At 38.0% G+C, this 27,035-nt stretch overlaps 1 protein-coding gene across 2 annotated transcripts; it reads right to left on the bottom strand.

The window, feature by feature from the left end:
• Positions 1 to 3,767: 3,767 nt before the first annotated feature.
• Positions 3,768 to 22,274, bottom strand: Smp_140900.1 (hypothetical protein; the record flags this gene model as incomplete). Of its 2 annotated transcripts, XM_018793603.1 has the most annotated exons (6): positions 22,120 to 22,274; positions 17,849 to 18,088; positions 15,255 to 15,389; positions 14,467 to 14,556; positions 5,349 to 5,419; positions 3,868 to 3,957 (listed from the first exon to the last, which is right to left on the bottom strand). In XM_018793603.1, exons 1-6 carry the CDS (start codon positions 22,166 to 22,168, stop codon positions 3,868 to 3,870), a joined length of 675 nt encoding a protein of 224 aa, XP_018648098.1. In that variant the 5' UTR covers positions 22,169 to 22,274. The 2 variants fall into 2 exon arrangements, with proteins under 2 accessions (XP_018648099.1, XP_018648098.1); XM_018793604.1 differs by lacking the exon at positions 14,467 to 14,556 and having other exon boundaries at positions 3,768 to 3,957; positions 22,120 to 22,213.
• Positions 22,275 to 27,035: the final 4,761 nt, after the last annotated feature.

Below are 27,035 nucleotides of genomic sequence, written 5' to 3'. Positions count from 1 at the left end.
ATTAGCTTGGATAATTTAATTAGGTCTTATTACTTTTAACAGCATGTCAGATTTCTTTTCTTAGCAGTTCAAAAACAAATGACCAAAATTTGGGTAAAATTATCTTATTCCTAATCTATTCCATCTGCAAATCATTACTTAGAATATAATCAAGTTGCAAATACAGGGTATACCTACTCATCCATTCAGGGATCCTATTTACTAATAGAGAATCACTAAACGAAGTCCCAAATATTAACTACAACAGAATATAAACATAATAGCCATTGGACAAGTCGGTGACTGCTTTGACTCAGCGTTATAGCCAATAATTCTGTTGTTTTAAGATGTAAATAAATATACAATTCAATGATGAATTATATCTCTCAGCTAAGACAGTTGATTTATTGATTTTGTATACTCTAGACGCATTAACTTATTGACTGTTTAATGTCAACTACTTCTGGTTCAATGCATTCAATTTCACCTGTCAAGCGAGCACTTAAAATGATGTGTAACTCATCGTTACTTCTAATGTCATTTTAATTAGTAGTTGATGAATAAGTAAGTCTTCATTTACAGTCTTTCTTCCGTGCATCCGTATAACAGTCTCGTTCCGTTGTAATAATTAGTAAGTACCAGTTATACCACAATCATAGTAAACAATACCAGTAACAGCATAGTCCTTTTGCTAAGTCCTTACAGAAGCGATGAGTGATCAGTATGCAAATCTTACCGTGAATATCAAAAACGACGTTTGGTTACATTCAACTGAAAGGTCTCAAAAAGAATGTAATCTGTATTCTTGACTCCACTGTAGCTTGTAACTCAAAATATTATCAATCTGCATTCTAGATTTTAAAATAAGTTTTTTTCTTCTCATAAACCCTTTAAATGACATTAATAACTGAAATCCGAAGGTAAACACTGCAAAAAGACCACTTATAAGAAACCATCAAGGACTGAATCAATTTTAAATCTTGGTAGCTCATATAAAGTTTGGTCCTTTCTGACAGAAACCAAGTGAAAACATGCAGTCTATTGTTATCGTTCAAAAACAGTTAATCTGACAAGCGACTGTCATTAAGAATTCATACCAGCAGGGAAATTAGTAAGAAATGAACAGCTGTTCCGTCCAGTTCCAGGACTCCTTAGTAGCGCATGCTCGAAAAATCAGGCAAGGACAAACTCAGGACCTTCAGATTTCGAAACCATCGTGACTACTATGAGCACCTAAGTCGTATATGATTGGTTTACATAGTCAACCTGTCGTATAGTGCAGTCTCTATTCAATATTATCAACTAGTAATCGTCTCACTCTAGACTTCTTGAATTACAACTTCCCAACAGAATTTTGAGAAATCCATACCCAATACAAGTAAAAACACCATTATAATTCATTTAAATGCGCTCCTAGTGTTTTAATAATACGGAGGAATACTAATCGGAGTAACAGATTTTAAGTAACTTAGATGTCATAAGTAACCCTACTACAATATTCTATTATATTCAAATGAAAACGATATCAGCAACACACTTCGATTCATTCTAAATTATCAGTGTTATATTTTTGTTTGATCCTATTCCACAACTTATTTGCTCTATAATGTTCCAACTTTCTGTAAAATATTTCCGAGAATAATAATTCTTCAATACCGAACAATGAACTTGGTGAAATAAAATGGGGCTCACCCAGAAACCAACACCAATTATTATTAACATGAATGCTTATTCACGTATGTATCGATCTCTAACTGATTTAGACAATTTAGTTATGATTACCATTTGTATTGCTTTGATTGCTCAAACTATATTTTATTTATTTCTTCTTCATCGTCATGCAGTAGTTATATCGCGATGCAGTAATAATTTAAAAATGATAATCGACAAGAAACCCAGCTAGTTTATCCTGGTTTTCTCTATAATTTAATTAAACCTAGTTTACTCGCCTCATTTTCCTCGGTTAATTATAATTGCCTTATGTTTCTAGAAAGAAATTCTCAGCTGTTGCATTTTTTCAAAGGAAACTGTTCAATCAAGTTCGTATTTCCACTTAAACATTAGGATTGATGAGGAACATTGAAGCTAATATATTATCGAAACGTGGAAACCCAGGGTGATCAATGTAAGGGAGAATATTTTAGAGAACGGATTTATGATCTAGAGCATTCACCGATAATTGTTACACTTAGCCAGTTTTTGTTTATATTGAAAACATGTGACTAGTAGTTGATCGCCAATGAAGAAAAGTTTGTTATGGTATCTTTTATTAATCTATTCATTAAGTTTTGATATTTGAATCTCGAAAGAGTCGTCTTATCTATTTCGTGAATGTACAACCACTTTCAATTAATAACTGAAAATAGTTCTGTGATCAAATTATGTAAACTAGAATCGAACTATCAGCAAAGCATACCTTAGGCAATGGATTCTTACGTCCGTATATGTTGATGGTATTCGTTCAAGGTTACAGAGAGAAACATAAACTAATGATTGTAAAAATAGACGTACATGTTAATGAATATTTACCTGATAGAGAGACTTCTGTTAAATTCATCACCTGGTAAGCTAAACTTCCTACACTGTATAAACTAAGAGATTTTTGAGAGCGGCTTACTTGTTGTACACATATTGGGCTTTGTTCAATTTACGAATAAACCTCACTACTGGTTATGATAACACCACTAAACACATATTTTATCACATATAAGCAACTCTGCGCCTCGTTGGCCAAACTCGAAGATTGCCAAGAAATATGTGACTCGATACTGGTGATAAACGTATATACTAGAGTATACCTATTATAAAATCCCGAAATGTGATGCGATACAACCCTTAAAGTACAATTCACACCAACACAGAGCTCAAAAGTTTTGAATCCAATAAGCTATCATTGACAGGTTTTATTATTTGAATAGAAATTTTGAAAGATTATTCAATAAAACTGTCCATTAGTCAGAACAGGTGAAAAAATGGATCGAGACCGGATACTTCACAAATGTACAGTAAGCAACTCAAACTGGAACTCCCGATGAATATTGTGTTTGGAACAAACCTATTATTATGAAAACCAAAGACCAATGCACCCATATAACTTGTAAGTTTTCTATTTTACCGTCACCTGACGTTCAGATTGATAAGAGTGATCACTTACATTGTGAGAGCGTGACAGACCAGATTACTAATTAAACGTTTTGGTTTTCATACAATCGCTTCAGTATGAACTAATATACATAATGGTATATAAACAAGATTAATCAGAAATGCTATTTTGCCAAATTTTGTAAAATAGCATTTAATATAACGGCCAACGAAATATTATTCATCCTAAAAAATATACAAATAAATGTCCTATTAATTTTTTCCACATTCTACTTTAGTTACCCAAGACAAACCTATCGAATATGACATCGGAACTTGTTCAACGAAATTGCCAGCATTTATTGACTGAACATTAAACAAAATAGGATTTCTTAATTGGATAATTAGTGTTTATGATTTAATATATGTGGATATTCCATTATATAAAGACTATACACTAGTACGGTTATTGCAAATATCCAACATTTAGACAGTCAGTAGAAAACCAGAGAAAATAGCGATGTAAAGATCGGAATAACACTTGGTCAGAGAGTAAACTATATGTTTTTGGAATACGTTAAGATGTGAGAAAATAAAATATTTGAAGGCCAGTATACAAAGAAAACACATGTAAACAAAAATATTTATGCAAATTACTCTCTTGGTTAACTAATGATAAAACAAAATAACCCCACACAACATGAAATGCCGAAAACACTTTTTTATTTGTTTCAAATATGATTGTAAATAGAAATTTGAATAGCCGTCAAAAATTAAATGCTTCAGGAACGCAAAACACGGACTCAGTTATTTATAAGAATCCAACATCTCTGGGATTAAATTTTCATAAATTTTATAGTCAACATCCATAAATATACAAAAGATAACACGTTGAATCTGAAAGAGAAAAAAACAGTACCCAATAGAACATGGGAGTACACAACCAAACAATTATATAATAATGCATAATAATAATAATAAAATCATTCTGACAAATAAATTATAAAACAAAACTGAGTTTCATTTTAAAGCACTTTCGCTTTATTTCTGAAATATGTACACTCCAAACGAATTTATCCGATGTTTATATTCACAGCTCTTCCACAATTACGAGTATTTTAGACAAGTATGATTGAATAAAATTCTGTTAACTTAATAAATGATGGGTTTAAAAAGTAGACTGAATAACTGATTGATTATAAAGATTTCTTTCTCAATCAACAAAAACATTTTAGAACTGAATGATGAACAAATCATACTGTATTTATGTTATTTAATGCAACTTTAGATATCCAGGGAACCAGTAAAGTAAATAATTTTCTGTATACTATGATTTAAGTTTCTATTCTGATTAACTCTCACTTAATGCTTTAATATTTTTCTCGACAAAGCTTTTAAAACAATCGCTGCAATCTATCAACCATGTTAACCAATCAGATTCAATTACAAAACAATCCAAGTAGCTAATAAGTATTTGCAGAACTTCATTTTTCGTTAGATTTAATAAGATCGATTTATGTACAGTATCTTATGTATATAATAAACAGTAAACAATTGTTATCTGTAGTATCATCTCGATATGAAAACAGCAATAACCTAATGCTGTTTTGAGGTTATACTGACAAACAATAGAATTAGCCTTGAAATGAATGGAAGGACAAAGGAATAGGAGTAAGACATTAACCTCCTCTCCAAAAAGATGAAAGCCTATAGTCTGGAAGTAATTAATTGTATACTGAAAATGTAGAAACAAGAAACTACAAACGAATGTTGACACATGGTATTTATCGGGAACAAATTCAATGTAACTCTTTTAAATTGTCACATATGTATGATAACGATTAAGTTATGAAGACATGATTCCTGATAAAATGATACTCATGTTTTGAACGACTCAATTAATAATAAATACAACAATAATATATCGATGTATTACTAACTATAACATTACTACTCACTATTACTGGTTTAAATCAGTAAGTTAAATGCTACACACATAAATAACCCAATACTGTTGGCCTCGTTTGCACAAGAACTATGTCTATAGAATTTTCATAATATATTTACTATTATTTTAAACGTACCTTGGTCTCATTATCAACATACCCGACCTTCTATGTATTGTTTAAATGAAGCCATTAGAGATACTATATCAGTTTTCGAATTTCTAATCACCTCTTTTGGTTATCGTCGATAATGAAAAGACAATACTCCAGTATGTAATACGATATTACAAAAATATGTTAAAAAAGTGCACTTTACTAAATACAAATTACTGAAAAACCAACCTCTTGATGAGATTTCAGATAGGAGAGCACCGTATGAAGTGCCACCTTGGCAGCTGCTTCATTAGGGAAACCTTGGGTTTAAATATAAGGAATTAAAATGTACAATATATAATTTAATATAATATTAACATTGAATGATGGTCGTGGAAATTACAAGTCAGTCTACCAGATGATATGCCAAGTTATTTGAGTAAACAATTTTGAGCTTTATAGTGGTTAAAAAGACCAGCTTTCAATATTCTAACAGATTCTGAAATACAATTAAACCTACCGCTCTCAAGCTCCAGAATAACCTTTTGACCTCACTAATTAAACGATCATGTGTGTGTAATAATCACTGAAAGATGCATCTAGTGAGTGTGTCACATTACTTGGATATTCGTAGAATCACGAGAATCTATGGTGAACTCTTATTTCAGGTGTCCATGGATTGTGCAGACTGGAGTAGGATTTGAATATCTACTTTATTTTTATTATAGTGCAGATATACTTTCGCAGATAAAAGGTTTTTCCTTCATTATCTTATGAAGATAAACCTATAGTACAGAGATAACAGAACCATTCAGATGAATACACTGACACAATGTATTTTGGACACTGAACAGAATATTCATAATGTTTTTCGATCGTAGTACACAAAATAATTATCAATCATTAGTCTATATAAATTTTTATTCCTATCACAGAGAGCGATTCGGTGATTCACCACTTGGATATGAATATTTGAATATGTTCACCCCTCCGTTTTGAAGAAGGATATCTTCCTACCTGACAAGTCACACAAGTTGACTAAAGCCAGGCGGGTTTTCTCAATGCATGACAACATTCAGTTATTGATCTAGAAAGCTATTTAATGGAAAAAATTTAAAATTATCAACAAAAATTCAATTGCTGAAAAATTCCGACCATATTTAAGCACAATCATATGAACAAAGAATATTCTTTTCAATAATTTCTCATCAGGTTCTACAATTATAAAATATCGGAAAAATATCAAAACCTGATTGAGGAAACGGAACTATCCTACTTAACAAAAAAGACTACATTGACAAGATAAATACCTCGTTTACCTTAATTACATTTTGCGATAATCAGATTTTCGCCATTAATAAGTTCACTGATGGCCTCCTTATGTACCGAAGGCACATAAACCGGATATCCCATTGAGGCCGATTTTGGACATGTACGATTCCCCTTACCATACTGTAGCAAAGTGGTTAGTAACCGTTGTAAAACGACTTCACAAACGCCTAGTAGAGCACAGTTTTAAAGATGTGTTCCAATTCGTCGACAAGATTAAAAACACAAACACGAAAGGTCAAAAGATGATGTCCTTTGACGTAACGTCATTGTTCACAAATGTCCCACTCAGAGAGACTGTAGAATATATTTGTGAACAGCTTAGAGAACAAGAAATAGAAACTACAATCCCTGTGGAGACCATCAAAGAATTACTACTAAAATGTACTATGAATGTACATTTCAAATTCAATGGTGAAATCTACAGACAAATAGATGGTGTCGCGATGTGTTCACCCCTAAGTCCCATATTGGCCGATATTTTTCTCTCGAAACTAGAAAACGACCCACGAGCACATCAGATTGAAAAGTTCTCATTTTACTGCTGATATATGGACGATACGTTCATCCTTTATAACGACCATACTGGCTTAATAGAAACACCTGAGCTATTCAATACAGTTCATCCATTCATAAAATTCACATATGAGGAAGAAAATGGAGGTAGAATAGCCTTTCTAGATGTTCTACTTACAAGGAGAAAAGATGGTTTATTAAGAAGAAACATAGACAGGAAAACAACGTGGACGGGTCAGTATATAAACTTTTAGTTTTGTTCCTCTACAGTACAAAAGGAACCTGATTAAGACATTACACTATAGAATCAAGACCATATGCTCTCGAGATACGGTCGAAGATGAAACAAAAGCATTATACACGACCCTGATAAATTTATAAATAAAAACATAGCTAGTAAAAGAGAGCATAAAGAATGTTTAACTGTAAATAAAAAGCCTCTGTATATACGTCTACAATTCAGAGGCGACGCACCTAGTAAAATGTTAAGACTGAAGCTACAAAAATCAATCCAAAGGACTTTTGATGCAGGTAAACTACAACTAATGTTTTCCACACGTCCAATGATCACGCCGATGTTGAAAGATAAATTGCCTAGACTAGCCACTTCTTTCTGTATCTATCAATTCAACTGCTCCTGTGGGGCAAGTTATATAGGCAGATGTTCTAGGAATTTGTATACTCGGGCTCGTGAGCACCTCCCAGTGTGGTTAAACAAAGGTGTAATCAAAACGGTTAACAGCTCTATTTTAGCCCATTTAATACAGCCAACATGGAGCAATCTTTCGCAATAATATACCGTGTTAACAACAATCTACCTAATTCCGTCAGATTAAGAATTCTGCAGACGTCTGAGGCAATTGCTATTCGGATCAAAAAGCCAGAGCTTTGCATCTAAAAGAAATATGTTCAACCGCTCCTTTTACTCTGACCAACTTCAGGGTCAACTTGTTAATAATCAATTTTATAAAATGTGATATTAATTTGATTAATGTTCATTTTTATATCCTAAACTTATTTTATCTACACATCTTACCAGTCATTATTATTATTACACTTGCTAACCTTTTAGAGAAATTTATTCAGCATCCACCCCTATTTACTATATCTGACCTAATTCATATTATTCTGCATATTATGTAATTTCTGATTTGAAATCCCATTATTCTCTTTCACCCCATGTCAACTATGTTTATTCTGATCATTTATCTCACAATTTCATTTCACTTATAAATTTATTCGAGTTAACACTTCATAGAAAGGTCATTTAATAAAGGTCAAAGTGATTTGTAATCAAGTGTCTAGTCACAATTGATATAATAGCAATTTAGAAAAAATGAAAATGCAAAAAATTGTGTGAATAAAGTGCATAGTAGGAGGATTTCATCTTGTCAATTGAGATAATAATGATAAGCAGTAATAATAATAATAAGATTGTTGTGTGAATATAATATGTAATAAAAGGGGATGTTATCAAGATAATTACGATAAAGGAGTTGGGAATGATGGATGTGAAGAGTAAGATAGAGGTGATCAACAAAAAAGGAAGAAAAGAAAAAAAACGGGGGAGGTTTATAATATTTAGTTTAGGAATCCGGTGATCCAATCGTAGGCCAAGGTAAACATAGTGGCTGGATATACTTTTTCTGGATGCATAAGTTTGGTTTTCTGGAGTTGATCCAGATGGCTTCGGCTATGTAAAGTAATCGTAATCTAGCTCTTTGAGGTAGAGTTTTCGGAACTTGATATAAAACAGAGAAGGCTTCCTCTATTTTGATATTATGTTCACTGTCTACCAAGTGAGAAAGGATGGCGCTGTTAATGGATTGTGACTCCTTTTCCCAACCATGCTGGTACATGTTCACGAATACGCAAGGATAAAGCCCTCTGAGTACGGCCTATGTAACTAGCTCCACAGGAGCAGTTGAATTGGTATACACACATGGAAGAGCCCATCTTCGGTAACTTATCCTTGATTAATTGCGTGAGTACTGGTTTAGTTGAGAAAGTGACGTGTAGCTTGGCGGCGTAAAACGTCCTTTCAACCGATCTTTTCAGTCGGCGTGTTAGAATATCACCCGCTATGTCACCTTTGAAGTCCAGTTTCAAATACAAGGTTTTTTTACTCACTGTTTCACAATTTCTTCTTATTTTAACAGTATTTTCTACTAGGTATTTCTTAACGAACTTATCCGGGTAGCCATTCTTTCGCAATGTATTTTTTAGTATATCTATTTCACTCTCAACACTGTCCTCAGAACATAATAGCTTGATTCTATGGCTGAGACATTTAACCAAATTTATTTTATACTGAAGAGGAGTGAAGCTTTGGAAATGGGTATACTGACCCGTCCATGTATTATTTCTAAATATATTTCGCTTGATGGAACCATCTCTCCTTCTAGAAAATAGGACATCGAGGAAAGCTATACTATTGTCTTTCTCTTCCTCGCTGGTGAATTGAATAGCTGGGTGGACGTTATTGAAAAAGTCCAACATCTCCTCCCGACCGTTGCTGCTACCTTGACGTGGTGGTCGGGCTTGCCTATCGTGATGAAGCAATCGAGCTATGCTGGCTGGAACAATCGTTCCTCGAGGTCCTACCATGCCAGACAGGTCGGTTGAAGAGCGGTGAGACTAAAAGCAGCAAACCCAAGGTCCGAAGGCGAAGTCGTACTGCTGACTGTACAGAGGTGTGACAGCAGTAAGGTGTTTCCTTCAGACAACCAGCATGACAGCGATGCTGCCTTCCCACAAGGAGGGGTGGGGTTAGAAAAGGTCGACCCTAAAAATGCACATCTCGCCTTATCCCACGGATTTCCGTCTCCGGCGGTAAGGTCCTTTGAAGAACGGAGCTAACACAAAAACTACCCACAAAAAGGTCGTGTGTGACCGACCTCAAGCAGTTGTCCCTTGGGCACTGCGGTCACGCTCTCAGGTCATTAAGACCACTTCTAACCCAATTTCTTTTTCAGGTACCTCTAGAAGAATCCTTCCACGGTGTGGGCAACCGGGAAGTGATAACTGCCCTCATACCTCTAACAACACTCAAGACCACTGTATTCATAATCAATCTCCTTCTTCAATTCCTACTATTCCTTCTACCTTGACTTTCAACACTAAACTTCCTCTCTCGGTTTCCTCCTCAAGTGTCACCATGGCCAACGATTCTAGTGCGCGAAAAGCTGTCCCAGGTCTACTAAAACCTCGCTCCAAACTACACATTGGAGCCTTCAACGTACGTACCCTAAGTCAAATCGGTCAACAGGCCTCCTTAGCTAAAACCCTAGAATCTCGTACCATTGATGTATGCTGTGTCTCCGAAACACGCATACAGGATCCCAGTGTGGTCATTCACTTGACCTCACCTCGCCAAAATGGACAGCCAACGAAATACACCCTCCGTGTATCTGGCGACCCGTTGGCTAGTTCTCGTGGACTTGCAGGTGTAGGCATAGCACTAAGTACAAGGGCAGATAAGGCACTACTAGAATGGATCCCCGTTAACAGTCGCCTGTGTGCTGTCCGGCTAAATGGATCCGTAAGAACTCGGAAGGATAGGGACACACGTCGTTGCCTTTTCGTCGTTTCTGCCTACGCTTCCACTGACTGCAGCCCTGATGAAGTGAAGGATGACTTTTACAGAAAGCTCTCTGAGCTTCTTCAGAAAGCTAAGCGCTCAGACATAGTAGTCGTAGCGGGTGACTTTAATGCCCAGGTAGGCAGCTTAAATCAAACAGAAAGACATTTAGGTGGGTGTTTTAGTATTCCGGCTCAACGAACCGATAATGGTGATCGTCTGTTGCAACTATGCTCAGACAATCGTTTATTTTTGGCAAGCACTAATTTTAAACATAAGGAGAGACATCGTCTAACATGGCGACCACCTGCACCAAACCAACGATGGACTCAAATAGACCATATTGTCATCAGTCATCGTTGGAGAGGCTCAATAGAAGATTGTCGCTCGTATTGGAATACTTGTTTAGACTCTGATCACGCTTTAATACGAGCGCGCATTTGTCTGCGCCTCAATGGACGCAGGAAAAGTACACTAAGAAGACCCATTGGGATTGAACTGGAGGACGAAAAAGCCAAATGCGAATTCCAGAAACAACTGAGTTCACATCTAGGCAGTTCTGTAAACAAGACTTACCCAGATACTGCTTGGAAAGACATACGAACAGCTGTGGAAACAGCAGTAACATCTATTAGTCATTTAAACCATAGGGCTCCAAAAAACCAATGGATTTCTTCTAAGTCTATTTCACTGATGGATTCGCGTAAACTCATCCCATCAGGCTCTGAACATGACGAAGAGCGTAAACAAATTAGATCTAGGTTAACTAAAAGTCTAAGGAACGATCGTGAGCGGTGGTGGGCAACGAAAGCAAAAGAGATGGAAAAGGCAGCGGCTGTAGGCAACACCAGGCAACTATTCAGACTAATAAAAGAAACTGGAATTAAGAAGTCAAGTGTAAGTGAGACAATCTCCGGAAAAGACGGAACCCTTATCTGCTCTCAACCCAAACGTTTAGAACGATGGGCGGAACACTTTAAGGAGCAGTTTAGCTGGCCTTCAGCTACTGCACAACTACCCACTATTCCCAGAAAACCTGAATGGAACATTGAAGTAGGCCCCCCGACCCTACTTGAAGTTCAAAAGGCTATAAGTAATCTGAAACGAGGAAGAGCAGCTGGTCCAGATGGATTGGCTCCAGAGGTCTTTAAATATGGTGGTCCAATTTTAGCGATTAGGTTGACTAATATTCTGGCTAAAATCTGGGAGACGGATGTAATCCCATCCGACTGGTCACAATCACTTATTGTCCCAATATATAAGAAGGGGTCCAAGTCATCCTGCGATAACCATAGAGGGATTAGTCTGACTAACATAGTATCTAAAATACTAGCCTCAATAATTATCAGGCGCCTAACTAAGACTCGTGAACTGCAAACACGAGAAAATCAGGCTGGCTTCAGACCTGGTCGTGGCTGTATCGACCACATATTCACCATTCGTCAAGTTTTAGAGCACAGACACGTTTATCGGCGTCCGACAATGATAGTTTTTCTTGACTTGAAAGCAGCATTTGACTCTGTAGACCGAGAGGTTCTGTGGCAGTGTCTGTCATTGAAAGGTGTACCTGAGAAGTACATAAACCTTGTGAAGGCTCTTTACTCGAACACTATCAGTCGAGTCAGAGCTTATGGCGAACTGTCATATGATTTTACAACCTCAAGTGGTGTACGTCAAGGCTGTCCACTATCCCCTTTTTTGTTTAACTTCATTATAGACCTGTTGCTGGAAATAACACTCTCGTCGACTGAATTTACAGGAATTGATCTCCTACCAGGGGGACCACTAAGCGACTTAGAATACGCAGATGACATAGTCCTGTTTGGTGAAGACGCTGACAAAATGCAGAGTCTTCTGTTGGAACTCAGTAATAATGCCTGGATGTTTGGGATGCGTTTCTCCCCATCCAAATGTAAATTGTTACTCCAGGACTGGCCTGCGTCAACACCCGAACTAAGGATAGGGAGTGAAGTAGTCGAACGCGTCGACAACTTCACTTATCTTGGAAGTCTGATCAGCCCTAATGGGTTGGTGTCTGACGAAATCTCAGCACGGATTCAAAAAGCTCGTTTGGCTCTTGTCAACTTACGTCACCTATGGCGAAGACGAGATATCCGTCTATCAATTAAGGGACGAGTATACTGCGCATCAGTTCGCTCTGTTCTACTTTACGGCTGTGAAACATGGCCATTAAGAGTAGAAGATACGCGTAGGTTACTAGTATTTGACCACAGATGCCTTAGAAATATTGCTCGCATCTGCTGGGATCACCGGGTAAGTAATAGTGAGGTTAGACGCAGGGTATTAGGGAACGATGGTAAATCAGTTGATGAGGTCATGAATCTCCATCGACTGAGATGGTTGGGCCACGTGTTACGTATGCCTGAACACCGATTACCACGACGCGCTATGATGACTAGTATTGGGGATGGTTGGAAGAGAGTTAGGGGCGGCCAAACCAAAACATGGCATCAGTGTTTGAAGTCACTAACTTCTAGCCTGAGCCATGTTGGCAGATGCAGACTACCTGGTTGGGGTCCGCGTGACTATCGTAACCAATGGTTGGAGACTCTAGGTGACATGGCTCAGAATCGATCACAATGGCGTAGGTGTATACACTCTTTATCTTCCCTTAAACCTTGAGATTAAAATTGCTTCATATCTCTCTTCCTTCCTGTACTATATCCTTATATACAACCTTTCTTTATATACTACCACCACTAAATTAATTACTTCTATGAATCCGGTGTTCATCTTGTTGTGCTAACGAGGTATGGCAACTTGGACCGATGCATATATGTGCCTGGTCCTACGTTGTAGCTGATTGACTGACCAACATCTCCTGTTTGTCAACCATTTCGTCGCATACGATTAGTGTGTCATCTATGTATCGACAGTAATAGTCTAGCTTACTTAGGGTGTCTTTTAAGGGTCCATTTTCCAGTTTGGCCAGAAAAATGTCAGCAAGGATCGGGCCTAGTGGTGATCCCATTGCTACTCCATCTACTTGTCTGTAAAATTCATTGTTAAACTTAAAGTAGATATTCATAGTACATTTCAACAGGAGTTCTTTCATTTTATGTATTGGAATCGGTATCTCTATTTTCTTTTCTAGCACTTGTTCACACATATAATCGATAGTTTCAATCAGGGGGATATTCGTGAACAAGGATGCTATGTCTAGTGATAGCATGGTTTTACCATTTATATTCCTATTTTTTATTGAATCCACAAATTCAAACACGTCTTTAACACTGTGGTTAACCAGTTCTTGGTGTAATGGTTCCAATAATTTCACTAACCATTTTGCTGTTGAATGGTATGGTGAGTTTGACATGTCCAGAATTGGGCGTAAAGGAACCTCAGGTTTGTGAATCTTAGGTAGGCCATAGAGTCGAGGGGTATATGTTCCAGAAGGCTTGAGCTCATTATAGGTATGCTCAGAGATGTATTGATGTTGTTTTAAAAGTTTTAATGCCGCAGTTAGTTGGCGTTCAGTCTTTTCATTGTGGTCTTTACATGAACCAAGCTTTTGGAATTTAGTTTGATCACTCAGTAGGTTATTCATCTTATCTAAGTAATCTGTTTTGTTTAGAATTACGGTGCCGGATCCTTTATCAGGTTTAGTGATAAGAATGTGTTCATTCAATTTTAGTTTCCGGATAGCTTCACGATGTTTATCAGTCAATATACTATTTGTGTAATGCTTGTTGCTTTTAAATTGGTTACAGCAGTCAACCAGCGTGGTTTTGAATCTTTCATGTTCTACTTTTGTCGTGGGTGTAAGGTCTTGTGTCTGGGTAAATAGATTTTCAAACTGGACATCAGTCTTCAGATGATCCACATGTCTACGACTATCACAAAACTTAGGACCTAATGATAAAACCTCTAGTTGAGTCCTATCGAGATTAACAGAGGAAAAGTTAAAAACATACCGCTTACAGTCGTCTGGAAAATCTGGTTTAAATATCTGGTCGTCTAGTCCTTTGATTAGGTCGATTCTCTTTTTGTTTTCCCTTGTTTTTTGTACTTCTAGGACATAAGTCATAAATGAATCCTTTAAGTTTTGTGGAAGATCTTTAACGGCATATAATCGCTGTGCAATATTCCTTTCTAACTCAACAGTATATGCTTGAAGAGATTCAATTTGCTATGAGATATAATAACAACTAAAGGATATCGTAATAACTACACAAATACCTTTATAATGGGTTTTCGACTGGTAACACTCATGATGTGAATACCATAAAACAAACTAGACAAGTTTCGCTGTTTGGAAATGTATTTCTTTATATATGTATTTATCAATGTAATTAGTCGAATAAAATGTTCCACTTAGGGACTTGAAACAGATGACAAGAACATTGTCTCTAACTGCATATATATCGGGATCGAATACGACATCTTAAACCTAAGTGACTCACACAGGATTTTAAAAATGTTCAAATGTTACATATGCAATTCACTACGAGTGTCATTCACTGGAAGCTTTGGAAGTAGACCTTATCAAAGGGACGAAAATCTCTTACTTGACGACTTATATAAAAAAAATCACAACAAAATACTTCGAAACAACTCGAAACTGAGAGTTAATAATTTTATTCTTAAACAACAACAGTCCCACATGAATAATGAAGGTAACTAGATAAGATGATACGTAAAATAGACGTATCATCGAAATGATAAGAGAAGAACGAATCTGTATGAATGACAAACTAATAAGAACTTACCATAAACCCCTGTGGATATGCAAGGAAATGCAATAGACTGGATATTGTGCTCAGAGCACAACTCCAATGCCTTTCGGTATGTGGATTCCAAAGCTACATCATTCCGTCCGACAGGTCCGACACAATGAATTACGTCTAAGGGTTAGAACAGTAGGAAATTGAAAATAATAACCTGAGAAAATGACAGGTAACAAGCAATACAGAGAAGAAGAAAATTACACCTGTTATAGAAAAAGTGAAACTATATGATTGATAGACTGATGTAGTGATGAAGTAGTGGGGAGGATTGCATCAGCTGGATGTCACGTTTCAAAAGAAACTAACATCAAGTTATAAACGACATATCGGATATAGCGATATATCTATTATGTTCTAATTCGAGAATCCTGGGTCGCGAGTGTCCACAACTTCCTGCTAATTTTTCAGGCTTACAAAGCAATTTTACTGTAATTCACTTATGTGTGTCCAGTATTGGCTTTTTAAGTAAAAGTTCTGCAACCAATCCTGCCTAGTTTCGGAAAGTTGACACCTAGTATTGTGCAACTACACGTGATCAAACTAGGAGAGATAAGTGAAGTTTATCTAGGCTACTCCTTCATGAAGCTCACCTACAGAGAACTAAGCTTGGAGAACAAGAACAATAGACGGAAATCCAGTATAGATTCACATCATTTGTCAAAGTTTTCCTGGAAGGGTACAGATTGTATGCAGTGTGAATAACTATTTCATTTAGCAAAAAAAGATATTGGATTAGGATGGACGGTCTTATCGACTTTTAAATATAACCGCAAAACCCAAGAGTCGACCGTACAACCTTTCATCTCAACATTTTTTCACTTTCACAGTGGTAGCTTTAGACCTGGTAAACTTTACTGCGGATACCAAAAACTCACGAGATAAGAGGGTGTGTGCTCCTTTTAGAATTGACCTATGATTCCTTTGACCAGTAGGATAGTAGAGTCATCGATTGTTTTTGGTAAGCACTTTAATATCCCCATATCTTAGATACGGTAGTCAGCCTCAAGATTCGGAAACTGCTTTCATTTAGTGACCTTCTAGCAGGACTGCTTGGCTTGATAGGACTACAAATGACAAGTAATCCAAACAACATGACTCGATAGGATCATCGCTAGACAAGCTCAACTAGCATATTGAGGTAGAGGCTAACAACGTTAGCGGTCAAAGCTCATGATCATTATAACTATTAGTATACCACCAGAACTAATCAAGACGATTAGCCATTTTTTAACTTTGGGCTAAGTTTATTAGTAATGTCTCTGAATAGACCTACTTTGGAGAACAGAATTAATCAAGTTATTCCCCATGAGATAATAAAAACTAGTCAACACTATATTCGTATATATTTATTTATGTTGCTTCTTGATGTCCCCAATTCTCATAGGTGAGTCACGATTTCAGGTCGCGTACTAATTAATCATGGAAAAACATAAGGATAATTTGTCTGGTTATTTTCTCATTTTGGGCAATGAGACTCACAGTAATAGATAGAAATCTTCTATACTTGCCCACAAGTGCAATAAGCTATTTTATTCCACTATTCATTTTGATTAATCATCATCATTAAACTCATCATTTTAAGACAATGGTCCTTAAATAACATGAATATGATCAAATTCCTTAACCTATCCCAAACTGCCTATCCATAAATCCCATTGAAGATGGTTATCCATTAAACAAGGAAGAAATATGCTAGTAAAAACCTGAGATGAGCACTTTGAGAAAGCAAACATGTCTTCATACTATGTTCTACAAACACTTAATTCCCACATTGAATGACATGACGGCAGATGTTGCAATATATTTAATTAAACCAGCTCTTATATGTAACTATTAACGAACACTTGATCAGAACAAGAACTAAATTATCAAACAGGTTTGCGACTGATTATGTACAGGAAATCACATATATGGAGAAAATTCTTATAAAATCATCTATAAAAACTCATGTACACATATCTACTATGAAACGAAAACAAGAAAACACGATATGTGTACAAAAAAGTTTACAAAAATACCTCTAACATCAACGAAACATTTATTACGCGATAGACCGGGACTTATTTAACACTCTTGACGGGGAGAAGAATCCATATTAGAACTGGTTATATTTTGGTACAGATAGTCTGGTGGTAAAATCACCAACTTTAGAAGGTAGCTTGTCAGGCTACTACAATTAAAATCCTTAGTAGCTAGTTTTTCCAAAGGAAATAACTCAAAGTCTTAAATCAATTAGCAAATTGAAGGACTAATATACTAAGAAGTATATTAGAAAGGAAGACAATAAGTGACAAAGTACATTAATACTAAAATACAACTTTTTGGTTCATTGTTTTGCGACCGTACAGGACTATAGTGAAAAAAAAACGAGAAAGTAAAATAAAATCCGAAAACAAAAATGGATAATCTGGTCTGTTCCCTAATAAGAACTTTGCATATAGCTATGTGGATTTAATGTTTTCGTAGGACATAGGATTTAAATAGTTTACTTGTGCATTGAATAAATTGTTCAAACGTATATGACAAAACAAGAAAGAAAAATAACCCTTTAAATAGAATATAGAAAAGGAACATACATTTGGAAGGCAAATTGAAACCTGGAGTAAGTTTCGCATCCCCAGTTGGACAGCCACTAAGCTTTTGACAAGCTTCTAACAATTGTGAGCCAGCTGCTCTGTGTATCGCACCATCTACCCCTCCACCACCCCTCAACTGGGAATTCGCAGCATTTGCAATAGCATCAATTTGGAGATGTGTTATGTCTCCACGCCACAAACTAATACGTGATCCTAAATTCGACACCGAATTGCCCGTTTCTATCAAACGAGATTTTTAAAAACAGTTAAGCATTCTATAAAAGTAGTTTTTACAGAAACTAGTGCCTAATTTTTCAATTTAATTATTAACCTACACTTGGCAAAAGCAGATATTACAAAAGTGAATGAAAACGAGATGTTTGAAACAGTTTCAATGCTTGAAAAAGATTAAGATTTTCAAATAAAAAGGTTGATCTCAAAAATAAGTTTAGTATTTTCAGCTTTGAATGGATCTTCATAGGTAGTTACAGCCACATATGCTAAAACTGATTGCTCGCTTCTGAAGAAGTAAGGAGTACTATTCATGGTTTCATTAAATGTTTGAAGAAATATTTCCTCAAGATAAATGCAATATAATTAGGACAGGGTATTGATAGTTTAAATACCGTTTATTTTGCCACATAAAAGAAGGCTACATGATTGGATGAGAATCATTCATTTTCTTTTCGTGATTCTTGGTACACGTAGATTTATCTTCCTTTAGACCTTGTGGTATTTGTGTTGCATGATATTAGTCTCAAAACTGCAAATAGTGTTGCCAATAGAATACCCTACTTGTATCTTGTCAATCAGAATTACGCATCGAAAAGGCGGAGTTTAAGCATATGCACACAAGGAAGTGGATGTGTTTGGTGATTGATGCTATCATTAATTTGCACTGATAGCACCCTGACCTAGGCGCACCACAGATTACCTTCCAAATATAGTAGATTACCTGCAAAGAATGTTCGTATATTAAATAACAAATCATTAATAACTGCGATGAATGACGTAAGCATCTTTTCGGACTAACGTTTCCGTAGTGACTGTGAGTCAATATGGTAGCTTGGATTTTGCACAAAAAGTATGGGCTAGAATTCCGGGTGGATTAAAGAACGTTGTAAAACCCAAGTAATATGGACTGCTATCCCATCTTGTATCACGCTAATGAAATATTACAAACTAGGTTTATAATACAGGTTAATCAATCACTACTCGGCTACAGAAATCCCGAAATAAACTCCAGGTAAGTGAGTAATCCAAAATAAAAGGGTACCCGAAGCTAACATTCGTCACCTGATCAAACAGATTAAGTTAACCAAGTATTATGAATACTAAATACACCTAAAAATTGACTTTGAAGTGTAAAGAATCTAATCCTAAACTCCTAAATTAAAAAGAAAGACCAGTTTAGTTAAAATTTTGTGGAAATTCACCAGAAAATTCTGTAGAAACTTTGGAGGAAGTTGAGGTAGAAATTACCCTTTCTCACTGTTTTGGGGAATTTCTACTTCCGCTGACTTTAGCGAATTCCCGGAAATCTCCACAAAGTTGAACTTGTTAAATCATTCACTACAAATTCACATTTTCCACGAAAATTCAACTTATAAAACTACAGTTGTCTGCTAGTTACCCCAGAAAAGTTAGCTGATGATTATAAGAAAATTTTCGACATAATACCGCCTTCCACACTTGACTAAATCAATTCTATGGGAATCTACAAGTATCTAAAAAAAACAACAAACAGGATAGGGATCGAAAGGTTTTGTAGGTGTAAACAAAATAGACTCTTTAGAGATATTCTTGGTACCTAATATAATGATGAACTGCGGGGGTGTTGCTTACGAAATTGAGAGAAAGAAAATAAAGTGCCTGGGATTTTAAATGGATTGGCGGATATAGAGGACCCACCGGTGGGAGTTGGAAAACCCTGATTCCAAACCAATAGTGCACGTGGGCTCCAGTATCCTGAGATAACAAATAGCGTATGGACCAATTATTGGTCACCGGTTACCATGGGATTGCATCTCCTGACGTTGCTCCACTGCCTTGTGGATCAGACCTTTAGGTCAAAGGCTTCGGGCGTGGCCCCCTAAGAAAACCACCTGCTTCGGTCTGGGCACACGGGCAGCACCACGGAGCACACATAAATCAAGTGACTTGTGTGGCGTATATGTATTTGGTGCTCCTTCGCACCAATATTTGTGTTCAAAGGAATTAAATAAATAAATGATGTACTGCTCCAGTCGGAAGATTAATGTAACAATTGAAAGCACCTATTTGACTACACTGAAAATATTTACAATTAACAACACCCCTATTTCGTATTTACAGGTGGTAGTTGGAAAAGAGGATCGGATGATTTTCCAATCGGGTCATTGTCTACCGTATTCTGAAACAAAAGCAAATCAGGGCATAAAACAATTACATCAATGAACCATCAATACAATGCACTATAAATTACCTGAATGATGTTGAGTTAGGATACATTAGTTTAGATATGGAACATAAGGTAGTATAAAAACCCCTTTATTCAAATGATCTCATGGAACTTCAATTTAAAGAGCAATATACATTATAATAAAAGATTGAAAAACAGTGAAGGATTTTTGATGGAACATATTTAGTAAAAGTCGTTATGAATCTAATTAAATGATGTGAACTGTGAAAAATTTATGTGAAACAATCTACTTGGAATGGATAATGTACTGTAACAACCCTGAACATCTGTAAGGCCAGTTGAAAGGTGAGACTGAACAGAAATCGGTAGCTTACAGACCAAATAATAGATGAGTCGGAAACTTGTTTAATATGGTTGGCATGTTTTTAGTAAGATTTCTTCTACGGGATGGGGTTGCCGACTCCATGCCCAACCCTCCTCCTTTACCCGGGCTTGGGACCGGGAGTAACTCTAGAAGAGCTACCGGCGGAGTTATGAGTCGGAAAAATTCTCGTATATTAGCGAAGTCAATGTTGGCTTACGTTATGACATCAAATTTAGAGATTCGTTAAACGCTACATGAAACGAAAGGCAATTACCGAACCATTGATAGCAAGTGAGAGTCATGGCAAATATGACTGATCAGATATTCCTTGTCTGGGAAAGACATTAAAAGATTGATACTGCCTGTAAAGGCTTTCTGAACGATGTGAGGAATAAGGCATACAGGCGAGCACAGAAATCGAAAGGAAATACAAGTGCAAACTAATTAAAATTGTACGTAAGATACATATGATCATATATATTGTTCATAGATTGATATATAAGATACCAACTACTCCTCATTCCCACTTTTTGACTGGACTCCCAGGTACTGATTGACGTTATCATAGGTTATTCATTGCAAATAAATTGTTGCATTCAAGCTATTATAGCTAATATCACTTTCGGTTCACTGTAAAACCCATTTTAAAACTGAGGTGTTTTTCTGAATAAGCATAATCCCAATACCTCTTAGTATACCAAATTGACAACTTCTTGATCATAAATTTGTGTTCTGATTTGCTTTGTTTAAGAATACCGTGGACATAACGAATCCTAATTAACCACTATTTTGCTTTCCCTTTTTAAAAGATCTGAAAATGCAAAATATGGATTTCGTTTATAGTAAGAAGTCCTTGTTCAATCGAATACATATTTCGAATTATAATACCTTAGTCTTTTGATTACGGTGATACATACTTTGTATGAGACACAATATTTAGATGAAAAAGCCACTAATTACTTCCCCAAAACCTATCAGTCTTTACCATATATTATTTTCCCAGCCTCTTATTTATTTGTCAACTGACATAGAATTGATGGACAGTGGTATTTTACGGGAGAGTGCAAAACTAAGTTTTTTGGAGTAACAGGCAAACAATTGTAGTTCCATAAAAGTGAAAAATGTACGGAAAAACTTAGTGTCCGTAGCAGTTCTATTGGAAATCAAGTGCTCATTTAGGGGTTTTAGGAGGAAATTACAGGTAAAAATCCAGATTCGGAAGTCCATACTGTATAAATTGTGAATGGAAATCTTGTGTAAAATTTAATAACGATCTCGGGCGAAATTCCCAGACCAGCATAAATTTAGAGTCTTCTTAGACTTTTACTCGAAGGTTTACTTTAAGTCAGTCGAGTTTCTCCAAAGTTGGGTGTTTAAACATCCAATGCAATCGGGTTATAAAAGCAGGGTCAATTAATATCAAAAGATTGGAGGCAACCTCTATATAGTATATTATTAAACAGTGCTCTCACTACGAAATCTCTTAAAGGCTCAGATATAACAAACCTTTAACAACCGAAGACCAAGTCGGGACATCTGCAAGACCTTTCAGCATTTTGACAGCCCAACACGACAACGGCACTGTGTTCTCATCTATTGTAAGAGGTTACTGAGCTCTTGAAGGTCGAACTGTTGTAAAACGATTGGTGCGTCACTTCGACAGCTTGTAAGGTTTTGTAGAAGCGGCTAATTCAAAACAATCGTAAATTGGATTTGAGTTTAGCCACACTATGTCCGATGGCCTCCATCCCTCAAGTAACGAAAGTGATCCCATCAAAATGATGTATGATATAGGACTAATCTTCAATGACACAACTTCAACTCGATGATTTACCGGTTAATACAGCTTTGAGACCTGCCTGAAAGCTTTCAGGCACTCTGTTTCTTGTACTTACTCCAACTAATAAATTTCTGTAATAACTTCGTTATGTTTGACGGTCATCAAAGCAGCTATAGTACCTGGATATGATGAAGGGGGTAATCCAAGTTAGGTACTAACCGTGAGGTGTGACGTCGACGTTATCTGGTTTGTCACACCATTCCCGTCGAACTCAAGTAGACCCTCAGTCACTCGACACAGATCATCTAAGTTAGTGGTTTACACGTTTGTACGTAAGCGCAGTGCGTCGGAATCAGCCGCTTGTCTTCGGGATATAGGTGATGATAGTGATCAACATTCTTCCAAAGAGCATATATGCTTGTGTGAGTTCCAATGACTTCATGTTGCCGTGTGGCAATATTTTGCATGCATATGCCAAAGATATAATTCGTGGGAGTAAGTGTGCATTTGTTGGTCGCTACAACCATAATAGGATTATTTCAACATAGCACTTCTTGAACATAGAACTATATGATGGACTTGGATCCCAGCGTGATGGACAACATGCCAAGTTCCAGAGTAAAGACCTGCTGGAGAAGTTCACCAATAATTAACATTCAATACTCGCACTTAGTTAACCTCTGGCTGTGAATATCATCCCTTCATGCCCTGAGGCATCTGAAGACTTATCTACACAAGTTATGTGTGTAATTGGTGGTAACAAAGAAGTTACACTGTCAGATTCTGTCATTTCTATTGACCATAGCTACGTTTCTTGATAACAATAAGTTTAATATTACAGGTATTTTCAGTTATACATAAATTCATTTACACAGCGATCAATTTGCTCTTACAGCGTTACTATAGGGAGAGTGTGTTGTGCATTTGTGTTACTGTGTGGTTGTAAAACATGGGGATGATTGTCCGCATCTATTATCAGTGTAGTGACCGGCCAGTCTCGATAAGAACACGATTGGAATAACAGAAACAATTATTATTATTGTAACCAATTGTACCAGAGATTGTTTTACTGTATTTGTTTAACTGTATCAGTTTCACTTCTTGTTCCGCTATCCGCCTTGTTTGGTTCGAACTTGCTCACGCACTGCTCATTTTGCCTGTACTCTTTGGCACGTCTCGGTATTATTTCGATACCACGAGATCGCCAATAAATATACTTGATCTGGATTAATAAAGCCTTCTGATTTACGGGCTATCAAGGGAACCAAGTCGTTTTTGGACGCGTAATCGAATAGTAGTGGTGATCATAGTCCGTCCTCGACTCGACATCCACTACAACTGGTGAGCCGTATTTGGAACACGCAATACAGCTGGTAACCCAATCCATCGAGCACAAGTCAAACTTGGCCAATCCTCCAAACCAGATCAATCCGGTGAGTCTATTTATCTATCCACATCTGTTGCATATATTCGTATTGATATTTTTCAATATATAATATTTTGGCAACTTAATATGGTAGATAACGATAAGAATAACATAAATATGATAGACTCCGAGATACAGGTTATCAGTTTTCGACCGGTTCCTTTCATCCCTCATGATCCAGAAGTCTGGTTCGCGGCGCTGGAATCTCAATTTGAGATCCGCCGCATAACCAATCAAAGGCAGAAGTACGCCTACGCTTTGGAATCATTGCCCGGGGATCACCTAACCGCTGTCTGTGAGGTTGTCCTCAGTCCGAACGTTCCAAACGTCTATGACCGTCTTAAGGATGCCATCCTTCGACATTTCCTCCCATCAAGAGAGGAACGATTGAGGACACTATTAGCACGTCACCCTATGGGTGATGCTAAGCCGAGCCACCACCTCGCGCGCCTGCAATCCCTTGCAGGAAACATGACAGCTGACTCTGAGATTGTCAAAGAGTTGTGGCTCGAAGCCTTACCAGTCAGTATCCAGCCAACCCTTACGGCTCTGCTCGAGGACACCCCGCTCAACAAGGTGGCCCTCATAGCAGATAAGATTCTAGCACGAGTTAACACCAAAGACGACTATTTGGTTGCTAGTACTTCCCGTTCTAACGTTGATCTCGATGCTAGACGACCTCCGGCTCATGGGGATAGGGACAGATGTATCCATACTCGTCTCAGTTTCCGAGACCGCGCAAATGTGCCAGCCCCCTACGCCTCCCGACCCAGGTCACAATCTCGTAAGGCCGTAACGACTCGCCCCAAGCGGGCATCTTCCAAGCCACGCCAGAAGGCGGTTTCGGAAGCGAGTCCAGGTTGGTGCTGGTTTCACCGTGCTTTCGGAGCCGGTGCCCGTCATTGTCGAGCTCCCTGCTCATACAAGGCGGGAAACTCCTCAGCCGGCGAGTAAATGCGGCCGTACTCGCCGGCACTTCACCTCAAGTTGGCCGTTTATTTTACGTGCACGATTATCGCACCAACGCTAGGTACCTTGTGGATACGGGTGCCCAAGTTTCTGTCGTACCTATCGGTAACAGTAAGTCTCAAGCCACTATGCTTCGACTACGCGCTGCGAATGGCTCAGTCATTCCCACCTATGGTACACGACAACTTACGGTCAACCCGAGCAACCGACGACAGTATCTGTGGACGTTCATCATTGCCGATGTTCCCACAGCTATACTCGGTATCGATTTCCTACAGCACTATGAATTGCTAGTCGATTCACGTAGGCTGCAGCTAATTGATATTTCGTCGAACAGCAACTTTATGGGCTCTAAAGCCCACACAAACGCGTACCGAATCACAGGTGTATTTCATTCGCGTGACGATTTATTCCACGTTTTATTTCAGAAATTCCCCAAATTAACTAAACCTCTCGAGGAGACTCCATCGGTGACCAATCGTGTGGTACACCACATAGTCACCCGCGGACCACCAGTCACGGCAAGACCTCGCCGACTGGCACCGGACAAATTAGCTTTCGCTAAACGTGAGTTTGACAATTTACTAGCTACTGGTATTATTCGTCCTTCTCACAGTCCTTGGGCCTCACCTCTCCACATGGTTCGAAAGAAGGATGGGGTTAGTTGGAGACCATGCGGAGACTACCGAGCGTTAAACACAGCTAAACGTTTCGATAGCTATCCCATCCCCCACATACATGACATCACGGCATCACTCAAGGGCACGACAATTTTTTCCAAGATCGATCTGGTACGAGCATATCACCAGATCCCAGTCGCTCTTGAGGATATAAAGAAAACTGCTATCACGACTCCTTTCGGTTTATTTGAGTTCCTACGAATGCCATTTGGATTACGGAATGCTGCTCAAACTTTCCAAAGGTTTATCGATAGCATTGTACGAGACCTGGATTTTGTTCACGTCTATATTGATGACCTGCTAATCGCATCATCAAGCGTAGATGAACATAATCAACACCTAACGCTACTATTCCAGCGCCTTTCGGATAATGGAATAATAGTCAACCCCGACAAGTGTGAACTCGGGAAGAAGGAAATAAAATTCTTAGGTCATGTTATTAAGCATGAGGGTATTTTACCTTGTGAGGATAAGGTACGTACGATAATGGAGTACACTGTACCGTCCACACTCAAGGAACTGAAGGCATTTCTCGGTTTGGTCAACTTCTACCGACGCTTCATTTCGCACGCGGCAGAACAGTTACGACCGTTAACCGATTTACTTCGCGGTAATCCACGCAAACTGGAATGGAACGACGCCGCACGTACTGCATTTTCAGATATCAAAACGGCCCTAGCTCAAGCCACATTTCTCGTGCATCCTGACCCATCAGCCACGCTTAGTATAGCGGTTGATGCATCGGATTTCGCCATAGGAGCCGTTATGCAACAGAATATCTCCGGTAGTTGGCAGCCCCTCGAATTTTTCTCACGACGCCTCACTCCCACGGAGACGAGATATAGCGCTTTTGGTCGCGAACTGCTAGCAGCCTACTGCGCCATCAAACATTTCCGGCACGCTGTAGAAGGTCGTAAGTTCATCTTATTCACCGACCATAAGCCCTTAACGTATGCTCTGCATACCAAGTCTGACCGCTACTCACCACGAGAGTGCAGACATTTGGACTATATCTCCCAGTTCACGACAGACCTTCGTCACGTCAAAGGCGAGTCGAACTGTGTTGCTGATGCTTTATCACGTATCCAACTTAATGCAGTTACTTTGCCAATGCTTGACCTACCTGCTATAGCCGCCGCCCAAGCAAACGATACTTCATGCACGGAAGCACAACAGTCTACGTCCCTTCAGTGTCGGGAAGTACCCCTAGCTACTAGCTCAGGTACTATCCTATGCGATACTTCTACGGGCCTCCCTCGACCCATCGTACCCTCCGCTTATCGCCGTCTCGTCTTTGATGCCCTTCATGGTTTATCTCATCCTGGTATCGCAGCCACACTACGCCTCATCGCTGCACGATACGTCTAGCCGTCCATGAATAAAGATGTCCGTATGTGGGTAAAGCAATGCTTACAATGTCAACGATCAAAAGTGCACAGGCACGTAGCTGCCCCTATTGGCACTTTCGCTACGCCTGATGCTCGCTTCGATCACGTTCACATAGACATTGTAGGACCATTACCACCATCGCACGGGTATGATCACATACTCACGCGCCTCGATCGTT

This window comes from Schistosoma mansoni, chromosome 1, assembly GCF_000237925.1.
Source record: "Schistosoma mansoni strain Puerto Rico chromosome 1, complete genome".
NCBI classification, from domain to species: Eukaryota; Metazoa; Platyhelminthes; class Trematoda; order Strigeidida; family Schistosomatidae; genus Schistosoma; species Schistosoma mansoni.
Note: the sequence above shows the minus strand (reverse complement) of the source record. Positions and strands in the feature narration are given on the sequence as shown.